Source organism: Oryzias melastigma, linkage group LG12, assembly GCF_002922805.2.
Source record: "Oryzias melastigma strain HK-1 linkage group LG12, ASM292280v2, whole genome shotgun sequence".
Classification (NCBI taxonomy): domain Eukaryota; kingdom Metazoa; phylum Chordata; class Actinopteri; order Beloniformes; family Adrianichthyidae; genus Oryzias; species Oryzias melastigma.
This window is the reverse complement of record NC_050523.1, coordinates 8,835,220-8,850,111: the sequence shown is the minus strand read 5'-3', so window position 1 is coordinate 8,850,111 and position 14,892 is coordinate 8,835,220. Positions and strand designations below refer to the sequence as shown.

The following is a 14,892-nucleotide window of genomic DNA, read 5'->3' as shown; positions in this document are numbered from 1 at the left end:
TTCAGCAGTGTGTACTTACCATATGGAACATCCAGAGTCTTTATCGAGTACATTTATGACAATATCTGTTTGTTATGGATTTGATTACTGCATTTTAATGTACAAAAAATGAGTCAGAAGGACTTACAAATGTTTAATGCTGCATTCACACTGGATGCCATTTGCATTGCAGAGGCGTTGAGTTTCAATGTTAAGTCAATGTACAGACACAGAGGTTCTGCAGCGCCGTTTGGGCACATCGCGTCAGTCTGGCAGCGGCATGATTTGGGTGACAGATGCAGAATCTTAAGACTTTAAAAATCGAAAGTTTGGCAAGATTGACATACTAACAGGGACTCAGCTTTAAATACGTGATGTTTTCAGTAGAAAACATGTGTGAAGATTGTCCTGAACCTCCATCCCTTTTCTTAACCTGCTGGGACCCCGGGGTTGCCGGAGACTGTCCCAGATACAGGAAACACCCTGTACAGTTTACCAGCTTGTCACAGAGCCCATAGAGCAGGATCAATCAAGCCTGCTACGCTAGCTAGCAAACTCCGCTGCTCAGGGTCCGGCAGAGCTAGCCCACAGCCGCTGTGGGTGCGGTCGTAGCATGCGTGGTCGCTCCAGCTCCATGGGCTTACGATGCATTTTCTTTATTTTCCCCTCTCGGGTTAATGCAGGACAGAAATTCTTCAAACTTGATCACCGACAGACAGACAGAAGTAACGTTTAAAACGCCATCCAGGTGCACCTCCTGCAAATGGTGAAACTCGCTGTATTACAAGCATCTCTGAGTGATCTGGTGAACCCAGACACAGCGATGTGCTTGCCGGCGCCTCTGTAGAGCTCTCCAAAACATATACACCCAGGCTACTCGCTCAACATCATCCATGTTGTCCATGATGCGCCAACGAATGAAGTCCAGGAACATTTTGGTGGTAGCTCCTCCCACATGCGACCAGAGCGTCAAGGTGTCAGGCAGTAAATTTGATGTGCGGCAAAAGAAGGCCGTATTCTGTCACATATTCTGTCACTGAAAACCCCCAAAAGTTCTCTGTCGACAACAAAGAGCTAATTATGTAGTTCACACGTAATGTTCTGGTTTAGAAATTTGCAGGTTCAAAAAAAAAAAAAAAAAAAAAATGAAGAAAACACGTAAGTAAAAGTAGTAAATGACACTTAAGAATTTTATTTTGGAAAAGGGAGATTACCTTAATCATAATCATTTTATGTAGTAAAAATAAAAGAACAGCAGGATGTAGGACTCAATAAGTAGGAAACCAGGATTAGTTGCAAAAACATAAACATTTAATTATTAAACTTAAGTTGGAAAAAACCCCTGGAGCAACAAAAAAGTGACAAAACAGATGATCGGACAATGAAGAACTGAAAACCAGACACTCACATACACTGAGGACAATTAGCAGATTGAAAACAGCTGTGGATGATTAATAAAATAAACCTGAAGTGAAAACATCATGGAAAAACCAAACAAAAGTGCACAATCCTTACACAAGATTTCCCATCTGCTGGTTGTTTATGTTTATTTAGAAAAAAAAATGTATTTTTTTCTCAACCAGCTAAATCAGGACATAATCTAATTGCTGCTAAGATGGACAAAAATGCATTTTTTTGTTTCAAAATAAGCAAATTGTGATTAAATTGGGAGGAAATTAATAGCTTTGGTGACACAATAGTTCTTATTTTCTCCAGAACTTAATTTTAGAAACAGCCAAAATACTACTTTACATATAAATAGAAATTCAAAGGTAGCCCAATGTGGCATCACGGTGTGGCTAAATGCTACAGAGTGTGTTATCTTCAGGGAAATAAATAGTTTTGTTTCAAGAAGATAAACATGTTTCTTAGAAGAATCGAATGGCTCTCTTTAATTGGTTCGTACCACAATGTGCACAGCAGGTATGAATATATGCCACTTATCTGTCCCAGCTTGTAAAACCAAAGAATATAATTTCTACTTCTCAGCTCCAGCACAGTACTTTCTCAGTAACTCAGAAAGCTTAATTTAGCCGAGGCAGTCCTACTCCCTAAAACCAACGTGTCAAAGCGTCCCAGCAGGGTTCAGATTTGCTGCATTTTAATGTTTGGCTGTGAAGAACGATGGTGTCTTTAATAGCAAACCTCTCTGTCTTTGTTCTGTCTTCTTTTACAGAACCCCCCCACTGACCAAGAGGACTTGTTTTCTCCCTGAGTTTTTTCCGAGATAAACGCAGACAGGCTGGGACCGTCAGAGGAAATTCACCAGAAGATTCACTTATGAGTCACAAATGATCTCTAGAACACTAAGTCTGTAAGCAGACTAAACGGATCAAGCCAAACGTTGGATTTGAACCACATTTTAGCCTTTTATTTCCATAAAAATGACAAAACCAGCCACAGTTTCAGGAAGTTGACGCGATTCCAAACAAATGACCTCACGCTAAAAGGCAGCCCGCCCCCCCGTTGGTGGATGATGGAACACAATCAGATATGGACTCTTATCAATGAGCCTGGAGTCTGTGAAGTCACATGATTTTTCCGTGAGAGTGAGATTTGATGCTACACGTGGAAATGTTAAGGCGAGGACTGCTAACCTGGGCGTCCCGTGTTGGGGGGTTGCTGGTGCTCCTCTGCTGCTCCCTGTCACTTCTGTACGTCATGACGTGCAGCCCTCCACACTCCGACAACCCCCCGCTGACTCACGTGTTACCCCACGCCGGATCCAACCACGCCAAGTTAGGCCCGATCATCGGAGCTGGGACCGGGGAGACGGGGGGAGCCCGGGCGGCGGCCCAAAGCCCGCCTGGAGCCCACTCTTACCAGGTCCTCCTGCAGGAGCGAGATGAGCAACACCGCCTCTACATCTCCTCCCTGAAGAAGCAGATAGCCCAGCTGAAGGAGGATTTGCAAGAACGCAGCGAGCAGCTGAAAAAAGTACAGGACAGCCTCAAAAGAGACGGTCCAGCAGGGAGGAAGGAGTCCGAATCCCAGGGTGGGGGCCACGGAGACGTTCAGGGACTTAAGAGCCAGCAGTCGGACCTCCAGGAGTTTTTGAGGAGCCAACTGTCAAAGGCTGAAGTCCTTTCGGGCACCAGACTGCCCAGTGAATACGCGGTGGTGCCTTTCGAGAGCTTCACCCTGCAGAAGATGTACCAGCTGGAGATGGGGCTCACCCGTCACCCCGAGGAGAAACCTGTGCGGAAGGACAAAAGGGATGACCTGGGGGAGGTGCTGGAGGTGGCTCTGCGCAGCCTCAACACCCCCCCATCTCCACAGGACGGCAGGGATGCTGCAGAAAACCGCAAAACAAGCAAAATCTACACACCATCAGACTTCATAGAAGGTAAGAACTCTGTGAAGAGATTAAAGACGGGATTATATTCCCTTCATCAAGTTGAAGTCTCTTTGGACGCTTTAGCAGCAGCACTTCTTCATAATGCACAAAACTAAGAGCTGGTTTAGGTACAGATTTTGAGAAAATAGATTAAAAAGCAGCCAGTTTTAGAGACCCACTCCAATAAAAATTGGGTGTTTTTCATGTGTTCTTGTGGCGTTTTCAGATGATGGAGGACAAATATAAAGAACATTTTGCTTAAAATTGTATTTCTGCATATTTCTTTATTAAAATTGTTGTGAATCAGGAGTATATGACAAGAACGCTGTTTGAAAAAAGAGCGTGTTTAGGGAATAGAAAATACGATGGGTGCAGGAGCGGAGCTACAGGGGGCCAAAGGGGGACAGCTGCCCCTCCAACAAAAAGCACCCATTTTAAAATCATTATCATAATATCGATACAAACTTTCCTTAAACAAAAACATAAAAAACTGTATTTTTGAATTTGATGTCCTCCAAACTACGCATTTACATAATTTTTTACGTGAATATATTTTTGATTCTTTTATTTATAACGGCCCTTGCCACTCTTCCAAAGTCTTCTGGCCCTCTCCTGTCCTTTTTAATCTAAATCATTTTAATTTATTGCACTATAAAACCACACCTTTAATAAGAAATGCAAATCCAAATTTCTTGTTTGCCTTGTTAAACAATTTTTGTGAATTAGTTTTTTTTTTCAAAGCCACTGGGAAGGGCTTACATTTGTGTTTGTGTGAAATGACAAACAGGAAATCCTCTAAGTTTGCTGTTTATCTGCGATCAGAATGTCAGGAAATGAGAGCAGCTGCTCCCTGTTCTCCCTGCAGAGCATCTCTTCAAACATGGAGTGTTTGAAAATCACTGTTTTCAGCGTGCGAGCAGGTGGACGGTTTTCAAGGGCAGCCGGTGCTCCTGGTTTGGAGGAAATGAACCAAAAAGTCTCAAATACCAGATGGGTTAAAGCTGTGTTGGAGTGCATACACCTTTGTGTACATTTCTTCAGATGGAATGCAACATCTGTTTATGTTTAACCTTGGATGAGAAGCTTTTAGGGAAGAAAAGTAGTGGAGATGACAGCGCAGGCGTCAACAGTCAAGGAGTTAAAGCCAAAGAGAGCTCCTCAGAAAAAGACATTTAGAGAGGCAGACAGGAAGTGAAAGCATTTAGCCTTGTTCAACATATTTAGTAAATGAAAGCTTGTTGTGCCCCTCTGGGAAAATGAGTCTTCCATCGCAGGAAGTTGGTCATTTTAACAAGAAGGCTTTAATTCAGGCTGCGACAGATCTGCTAATCTTTGCTCACATAAACCCCCTCTGTTTCCCCGTTTTTTTTTTTTTTCACTTCCTTTGACTTCTTTTTTTAGATCATCATTAGTTTAACCATGGCAAAAAAATAACAGAACCACAATATTCACAACAATGCTGCTGTTTAACGCAAACAATCATAAAAATACGACAACACAACTTTTAGATCCTTTTATTCTGATGATTTTTAACTGTGAATTTGTCTGTTTCTCAGACGATCACATGTCTGCTTCTCATGTCTCCACTCTCACTCTCTATTTTTTGCCGCAAGTTCCCCTCTTCACTTTTTCTCTTTGCCCATCGGTTTTCCTAAAATCAGCTGCGACTCTCAGTGATGGCAAAGCAACTGGAAAATAGATGGTCTCTTGGGGAAGAAGCTGACGTAAGGCTGGCGTTAAAAAAAAAAAAAAACGACAAAAGTGGGCTCTTTTTCTGGGAGTCTGGAGCGGTAATGGCTCTTCAGCAGAGGATATCTGGTGCGATCTCATTCATCTTTTCCACCACAAAAGTGTCATTTTGAGAGTTGAAATTAGAAATGCAGATGATGTTGGAGAAAAAAACATCATTAGAGACTTTTTTAAAACCTTTTTTCATTTAAGCTAAAAGGGATGACTGACACATGAGTCTCCTGAGGGTTTGAACAGCGGCGTTACCCTGGAGACGATGAGAAAAGTAAACTGACAAAGGATGACAAAGAAACTAGAACTGCACTCAGATTTTTTACTTTACTTTCCAGGAAGTTTCTCGCCTTTTTGGCAGCTTTTGAAGGACTATATTTATAGCTGTGCGCCTCACCCCTCAGGTATCACTCGTACAGAGAAGGACAAAGGCACGCTGTACGAGCTGACCTTCAGAGGGGAGTCGACCAGTGAATTCAAGCGTCTGACCCTCTTCCGACCTTTCGGACCCCTGATAAAGGTCAAAAACGAGAGGGTGGACACGGCCAACGTCCTCATCAACATCATCGTCCCGCTCTCCAGACGCACCGACAAGTTCAAGCAGTTCATGCACAACTTCAGGTGATGCTTTTCACACATTTAAATCTGTAAGTTATGAAGAATGACAGTTTAAATCATTTTTTTCCCATCACATCGTCTGATCATCTTTTGATCGATTTTAAAAGTGTTCCCAGTAATCTTTTATGCATGATTAGGCCAAAATCTTAAGAATCTGTATTGTTTTTAAGGACATAGTTTCTGGAGAAATTAGAAATCCCCTTCTGAAATGAGGGCGGAGACTGTTGGCACAGACTTAGCCCGCCCCCTTCATCCTCAGCATTGATGAAAGCTCAAAGCAAGGAGTTTTTCTACATATTTTCTACGTCATAAAACACTCTTTTAATGATTTGAATAAAGAAATACTAAGAAATGCAAATTTAAGTTTAATTTTCTTCATATGTCCTCAATCATCGTGAGAAAAAAGCCACAAAAACATGTCAATAACACTATTTTCATTGGAGCGGGGCTTAAGTAGACATCCTGGCTGTTGTTTCAACTAATTATTCCCTTTTAAGTAGAAAGGTAAATTAAACATACCAGAAGATGGAGAAAAAATGACAAATAATGTGTACTTAGCACTTTACAACAGCATTTCTGTCCCCAGTGGTTTATTTATTTAGTGTTGGCAGGAATCAGGAGGCTGTAAACAAACAGATTAAAAATGTCTGCTTTTGCACCACTTCTGTTTTTATTAGGGTTGATAAAACCACTGAATTATAGAGAGTTAATAGTAAAAAAACTAAAGGAAAGGAGAGTTTGTCAGCTAAGTAATTCAAACTTGAACAAGTTTTACCTGGAATTAATATAATAATTGAAATATTTTAGTTAAATATGGAAGCAGTCAAGTCTGGTCAAAACTTAAAACTAGGGCTGGGTATTGTCAATAATTTCCAGAATCGATTCTATTCAATTCACCAGATCAATTTGATTCAGATTTTTTCACTTCTTTTGATTCTCTCAATTCAGTTTTGAGTTTACACTGACACATTTGGTTAGAAATACATTAATAATCTATATGTTTTGAAGATATTTATATTAATCTGATACAGTTCACACACTGTAAATTTTATTAGGGATATTATAATGAGATTGTTAATAGCATGCAGTGTTATACGGATTCTCAAACGGAGAAGCTCCAACAATTGTTCTGCCTCTCCTGGAGGGCGTTTCAGTTTGGCCACTAGGTGGCGATCCCGCTGTAGCGTTACACCATATTCCAGAAGAAGAAGAAAGTAAGAGCAAAAAACAGGTATGTAGACCACAAATGGTTTGTTAAAAAATATATTTCCTTACAAGAGTTTGGAATATTCATTCCTGTGAGTATGTAGGGATGTTAATTTAGTCAGCAATGTATGTTTAGGTCACCCGAGTGTTAGCATTAGCCATCCTATGGAAAATCCCATTGTACTTTAGCATCAAGTTAGCATACTTTAGCATTATACGTTAGATCGATCTCTACTTTTATGGATCGATTATTGATCTATTAAGCTTAGATCAATTCAGATTGATTACATGATTTTATCAACTCAGCCCTACTTAAAACATCAGAGTTGTGCAGAGTTTACAAAAAAAGATTGACATTAACCACGCAAAGTCTCTCAGAAACTGCTTGGATTATAATCTCTGCTTTAACATAAACATTTTTTCTAAAACCTGGAACTACCTAACGTGTCTCTGTCTTCACTCCATTTGCACTTCTGCACCTCTGCTCTCATTTAAGCAGGTTTTAATACTTTAAGCTTTTTCCTGCTGTACTGAAGCACAAATGTCATTCCTCACTTGTTGGGCCTCTTTAGATAAAATCCCGTCTGCAAAGTGCCTGACTGTCATTTGTCATTTCTGTTCGGATCCACACTCATAATGGGACGAGCAGCCAAAACACATCCATTACAGACAAAGTTATTTCATCTTTGCAGTCCATCTGCATCAGTGGCAGAAACCCTCTCTTTAATCTCAGTGACTTATTGTGCTCCTGCTGCCTAACACAGCTCTTTTTACACAGTAAATCCTGCTTAGTAGAAATGTTGCAGCCCATTAAAAACGTCCAGGCAGATTTGCAGTAGCTGATATACGGCACGGCCAAAAGTGTACTTACTTAAAGGCTTTTGTGGGAGGGGGGTGTCGCTGAGTAAACATTCTCTCTCATTCATATAAAATATGCAGCGAGAGAAACTGCATATGTCAACATTTGTAACTCGACCCACTAAAATGAAAATTGTGTTTTTGATGTTTTTAGCTTATTCTTGTGGCATTTATCTGAGGATGAAGGACAAATATAAGAAAAAAATCATCTTAAGATTGCAAAGAGCGTATTTCATCAAGACTGATAAGGTTCAATGTTTTCATAAATTTCTTATTTAGAGGCTTGAAAGTTTGTTTTTGTACTCCTTTAGGAGGCTTTTAAAGTGAAGATCTAACTCATTTCACAAAATAAAATAACTAAAATAACACTCTCACTGTCTGTGTGGGTGTACTAAAAGCTTTATTAGATCCTAGTAAACAAAAAAAATCAATTTATTTCATCTTACTTGCATTAGGAAAAACACTTTTATGCAACCGTATAATATATAAAACATAATAACTTTTTTCAGTCTGGCTGTTGTGTGCATGTGTGTAAGCAGTCTGAAAGTGTGTGCTGCAAAAAGAGGTAGCCTCAAAATAATAATAATAAAAAAAAAGGAAAAAAAGGATAAAAAAGCTCACTAGTAGATAGAATTATTTAGAATTGATTGCTACACAGCCCAATAATTAGTATTTTTTTGCTAGTTTAAGAAAATGGTTTATATTTTTGATTTTTTATGTACATAATTGTTGTACATTTTGATTACAGTGACAAAAAAACTATTGTAATAAGTGAAAATGACTCATTTTAGAACAATATGTGAACAAAATAAAAATATAATCTTAGAACAAGTTGGCCCATCTTAATAAATCCTCATAAAATCTAAAACTAGCACTTATTCTTAAAACATAAAGCTAACTTATCAATATTACGAATTTGTCTGTCACTTTTTTTGTGGATATCTTACATTTGATCAGCTTTTTGTCATGGTTTTCAAAACAACTGTGTTCAGTGTTATAAACTGGGAGATTTCTAATTAAGTCTGTTTGTCTAATTAACTCAAACAGATTTTTTTAGTCCTAAATCAAGTTTTTTATAGTCAAAAACAAAATGGTTTTAACTTATCTTAAAAATAATATCCTTATTTCTTGATCTTTGCTCTTAATGAGACAAAAAAATATTGATTTAAAAAAAAGATTGGAAAGTTGTAAAGCAAATATAAGTTCAAACAAGGTTCTCAATCTTTAGTATCAAATAGTTTGCAGTGTTTGTGATACGTCTGTCAAATCTGCCTGCAGTCACATCCTGTCTTGTACAGGTGTTGCGCAAGTGCAATAAAAACATTTTTTTTAATATTAGTTTGCACTTATTTAACCCTTTTGCCTGATATTCTTTCCAGTTTTAAAAAAAGGTTTTTGCTTTAAATCTGATGCTAATTTTAAGGTAAGTTTGTAGCAGTGGTGGTTTGATACATTTTAGCATCAAACCTAAAACTATGCATTTAACCCTTTAATACCTGAGGTGCTTAAACACAAAATCTTTATTTAACATACTGTAACTTTTCAAACGTTAACACGATCTACTTAATTCCAGTAGATTCTGAAGGAGAAAAGCGGCACTCTGGTGTTAAAGGGTTAAATTGAAGAAATGATATGGCAACTTTTCATGAGTTAAACACATTTTTTAAGGCTAGCAATAAAACAAAACAAGCCTTTCCTGCTGTTTGAAACTCTCCGTGTGATCCTTGTTTTCTTCCTTCCCCCTGCCTTTTCTGTGCTTTCATCTAACGACTCTTCCTTTGTGTGTTTGTGCTTCCAGGGAAGTCTGTGTGCGTCAGGATGGCCGGGTCCATTTGACTGTGGTGTATTTTGGGAAGGAGCAGATGAGTGAAGTCCGTAGCACTTTGGAGAACACGTCCAGGTGGGTTTGAACTGAACCTTGGAGTCACAGACCAGAAACTGAAGTTTATTTAAGTCCAGCAGAAACGGATGCTGTAAGATAATTTTACAAACAAAAGCCTCCTGCCTTTCTGTAAACTGCGCCTTTCACAATAGTGCACCGACATGAAACACACACCCCCCCTGCTGCTTCGGCATCCTGCCACAGCCGGTCATCCATCCGATAAATAATGGAGCAGTGTGCCACCCATGCCGAGGAGCCGAGGAGCTCCCAGCCAACAGCCGGCCTCACTCAGACCTCGACACCCACACCTCCTCTGGGGATGATTGCCGCCGGCTGATCAGGAGTCAGGTCCGGTGTGAATCGAGGCACAGATTCCCCGAGGGGTTGCTATGGCGACGCTTGCCGATTTCTCAGCCTTGGAGGTTTGCGTGCGGCCTTGAATGAGACTATCTCCAGTATCACATGGAGACTCTGTCTCTCTGCTGGAGGTAAAATGAGGCGAGTTTTTGCGATGTCGCTAAAAGTGGAAAAAAAATTACTGGATCTGTGAATGCAGATGTACAAACTAATAAGAAACAAACTTACAACTTTTATATTCCAATTGCAAAAACTGAATTTTAAGAAAGTAAAAGGTCTCTCGTTTCAAGAAAAGTGGTCTTAGTTTCAATTATGAAACTTTTTCAATTGTAAAATGATTTAAGAAAAGCTCTCTTAGTGATGAGATTTTATTTCTTGAATCAGAATTATTGGTAAGAGAATTTTTCATTCTTTTCACCTATAGAGGAAAATTGGCAACACTTTAAGATAAGCGAAGCAATTGCAAATAGAAACTTTTATTAATGTATTACTATGCATTAAATAAGGTTGAATTATATATTGTAGTTAACTGGTAACTAATGCAATAAATAGCACGCTTATAAATAACAGGCTTATAAACTATAATGCAAAACAGTGTATGTTAACATGTCATTTAAGAATTAAATAATGCTTAATTATGTATGAACTAACCTTAATAAAGGGAATCTTAAGTTCTACTGAAAGATTTTCTCATTTTAAGAATTTTTGTTTTATTTTCAGTGGCCTGTTTTTGCAGAGAAAGGTATATAAAACACACAGACATGTAAAACATGCCTTAAAATCATATTTCAGAAGAGCTGCAACAGATTTACCAGCTTTATCGGTATGTTAATTGAATTCATTCTGAATGAAATTCATTGCTTTTTATTAACTCTCCTTTTCCAACTTGGATCAAATTTTGGATTGAGTTCAAATCATGACAAAAATGTAACAACTTTCATAATCTGAAACACATAAAAGTCGCAGGTATGCCTTATGAAGATGAGAGTAGACAAAATATTAAAGTTTTCTACGCTCAATCCAGTCCATCCCTTTTTTATAAATCTGCAGAATACTTTGAGATTATGGAGTTGCTGGAGCCTATCCCAACCCATCCCAGCTACTAGTCTGTTTCAGGTCCACACACACACACACACACAAGCACACCAAGGAGCAACTTAGAGATACAGGTTCAGCTATACAGCATATCTGTTTGTGGTCTGAGACAAAGCGGAAGAGGACAGCCGCACACACACAAATACACACAAACACACAAGGAGAACATGCAAACTCTGACTTTTGTACAAGAAAAACTCTCATTTTTTAAAATTATTTAAAATGAAGTATTTTTATTTATTTATTTTTTTAAATTATTTACTTCTTCTTCTTCACCTTAGGTAATTATTAACAAAAATGCAAATAGTTTGTTAAATGTACATAGTACATACCCTAATGACTCGTATTACTTGGCTCTTTTTTAAACACTCGTTTATCAGTTCTGTTATTCTGATTTTCACTCTAGGACATTTTTTTTAGGCTGATTTTATTTTTTATTGTTAAATGTCAAATGAACTATATTTACTAAAAATACATGACTTTTCTCAGCTTTCACATTTTGATTCCAGATGTTGAACAACAATTCACTTTCCCCATGATTCTGTTCTATCCTCGACTTTTGGGTCACAGTTTTGTTTTGGTTCGATTTTTGATTTGCATTTTATGAAACAACAACAAAAAAGCTTAAATATATATAAAAAATACTTTTAAACTTGCTAATAAGCAAATGACAACAAAGAAAAACCTTTCAGCTGGCTTTGACTAAGCCTGGTGGAATGAAAAAACAATAATAAATATATTGAATTTATAAAAACACAAGTTTGACACTTGAAATACAAGACAAAATGCAAATAATAAATGCAGTAGGGATTATGGCGTTTTCTTTTTTTTTTCTTTTTTTGTTTTGACATAAAAAAAACGCCATATAGGGATGCAATGATTTTCTTTCCCTTTTTTATCAATGGTGCAACAAACGGTTTGGTTTTAAACTGATAATTGTGCCTGATTTACTTTTATTAAGATAATATATATATACGTATGTATGTTTAGAGTTTAATAAATAGGGTGTAAACAGTAAAACTTGAACTGTTTTGCTCAAAGTGTCTTTTTGAAAACACACATCCTAATTCACAAACACAACAAATTCTTGCAGCAGTGTCGGCATCATTAAAGGCTCAGATCAATCAAATCCTGCACAGCCTCTTCCCCACAAACTCAATTCACCTCCACTAACTGATTTCGTTTGCACCAACTCACAAATGACCTCCGGCTATTGATCTCCCCGAGACTCTCAGTCACAGTTCTGAGCAGGCAGCTTAACAGTGAGATGCGCCCACTCAATTTTCCACAGGCATTTGCATAAAGCCCAATAGTCGATCTGGACTCTTTGAAATTTCCCACGAACCTTGGGACAAGTTTCAATTTGTTGCAAACCTCCATCATCGCCTTCATCAGGGTTTGGCTAATAGAGAGGAGGGAGCGCCAAACCAGCTCCACCGCATCCAAAGCCAAGTCAGATTCAGTGCAGACAAAAACGGTTTTCTCGTTCTAAACACTTATTTCTGGCATGTATTTTTAAGAGCAGGTCTTTCAAAGACCATCAAAGCCTCAAGCAGACTCCCCTGGGTGGAGGGAACGGGGGGTGGTTCAATTTTAGACCTAAAGGCTCACAAGAAGATTCAAAACAGCTTAAAATAAAGTGCAGGAGGGAGAGCTTTTACAGAAAAAAAAGGAGAATGCGAGATCTCTTATAACTAGACACCAGTCGATACACATAAATAATTTACTGCGGTGTGGACAAGGAGAAGAGTTGCTAGAGGCGAAACAAAAGAGACAAGACTGAGGAGAGGGTTTGGAAACTGAGCTCACTTGAAAAAACAACCCAGAAAACAAAACAAAAACATCTCAACCGTCTTTAGGAGCATTTTGCAGGAAACTGGACGAAGATAAAAGGGGAAAAAGAATGAGATCACGCTGAGAATCTGTCTCCCTCAACCTTTTTTTTTTGTTTTAGCAGTTTGCCTTTGAAAAATGAAAAGCATTTCTTTCAGTTTCCACATCGTCAGGGCAGCCGTGAAACCTCAGAGGACGAAGGAAGAAACAGAAGTTCTTTGAGGGACTCTGAGGAGGAGATTGTATCCAAAATGAAAACTTTATAATCTGGATTTGATACGTTCCGATATGAGGACGTGCCCAATATTTCATAACTTGTGCCTGAGACATTAACAGAATGACTCTACATATTAAACAGGCTGCTCTGACCTTTTCATTACATGCATGGATAACTGCTTCCCTAACACAAGCAGTAAATGTCTTTTTTTTTTTTAAATTTGCACAACTGTGCAGAGAAAGATAACACCAGCCTCCTCTGCACCAGTGCAGGTGAAAGCCATTAAGTATGAGTCATTGAGAAATCCCTGCAGTGATGTCTCTGTGAAATGATATCAAATTCTGCTGCATCACAAAATACCAGAGAGTAGCTTTTTTTATTTGTTTAAATGTCGGCATAAGAGGAGAGAAAAAAAATCAGTAAATAAACGATAAAAAATGCTTAGTTTCAGTGGTACTATTGTTCTCTGTAAAAGCTTTTGAGTTTTAGTTTTAGCCTGATGAAAATATATTCATGCTTCTCCAATGACCTTTAACCTCTCTGATTCTGGAGATCTTTTAGTTCATTTTATGTCTGTTTATTTAATCACGAAATAATGTGTTTTTTTTATGAAATGGTGTGTTTTCAGATCTCTACCAGAACTCTTGATTCATGATCCAAATAACAAGTATATCAGTTCCTTTGTTCCAGCTTTTACTTTGAAAATCCAACAAATTCAGAAATCCCCAGATTTACCTTATCAAGGTAAAAATTAAAACCGTCTTGACTTCCAGATTGAAGCTTGTTTAAAAAAATAAAGGATAGCGGTTTCATGTTATTTCACTAGGTAACCACTAGGGGGCTTGTTACAAAAGCCATTAACTCTTGTGCAAAGTAACCAAAACAAGACACATTTATAATCTTTTTTTTTTAACAGTTGTTGTCAATGTGTTTGAACTTTATCATCAGTATGAACTTTAAGGTACCCAATGACTGTATGTAGAGCACTGGACGGAGTGAGTCCACCCATAGAAAACGACTTACTTTGGGCTTCAAAAAAACTCGAATTCCGTCACCATTTTTTTGCAATATGGTCATTGCCATTTTTGGAACCAAAAATAAGAGGTGATTGGTCTGAGTCAAAATTTCTACGGTAACCACTCTGGCCTATCAGAAATGAGCTTGTTGAAAGTCCACACCCCCTCCACTCAAGAGGGCTATTTTATTTTTATTTCATTTCATAGCACACAACAATAAATGAATCAATGTTCTAGTCATGGGTGAAAATAAAAAGTGACAGAAAGAAAAAAACGTGTCTTTCTGCCCCATTTAAGTATTTTAACCAATTATATCTCTTTGTAATCCAAAATAAAAATATTAAATGGCTGGTAAACGAAGCAAAAGGTGACAAACAAAAAAAAAACAAACAAAAAACGCAACAATAGCAAAAAATACATCAAAATACCTCTGAACTTTTTTTTTTAATATAACCTATTCCCAGCATCCTTATATAGTTCAAATTGTCTGAGCATTTGCTTTTTTACGTTTTTTAAAGTGTAAGAAAAATTTTGCTTCACAAACGTTTCAAACGTTAGACATATTGACTGTATTTGAGAACTGGACTGAGTCAGTGTGATGTCCCCCATTAAATAAAAACTTACTTCTGGCTCCAACAAAATTATATCACCATTTTTTTGTGATATGGACGTTACCGTGTTTTAATCACAGCGATGTCAGTCAACAATGATTGGTCCGAGTCAGAATTTTTATAGAAACCACTCTAGCCAATCA

The 14,892-nt window shown here is 38.0% G+C and overlaps 1 protein-coding gene across 2 annotated transcripts in view; it reads left to right on the top strand.

Annotated features, from left to right (window-relative positions):
* The window catches only part of csgalnact1a (chondroitin sulfate N-acetylgalactosaminyltransferase 1a), a 37,405-nt gene that overhangs the window by 12,180 nt on the left and 10,333 nt on the right, over window positions 1-14,892 (top strand). The window contains exons 1-4 of one of the 2 annotated variants that reach the window (XM_024299921.2): window positions 1,614-1,902; window positions 2,156-3,325; window positions 5,461-5,677; window positions 9,537-9,638. In XM_024299921.2, coding sequence (XP_024155689.1) covers window positions 2,539-3,325; window positions 5,461-5,677; window positions 9,537-9,638 — 1,106 coding nt within the window. In that variant the 5' untranslated portion in view covers window positions 1,614-1,902; window positions 2,156-2,538. Of the gene's footprint in view, window positions 1-1,613; window positions 1,903-2,155; window positions 3,326-5,460; window positions 5,678-9,536; window positions 9,639-14,892 lie in introns of those variants that run through there. The other variant, XM_024299919.2, reaches the window with a different exon arrangement.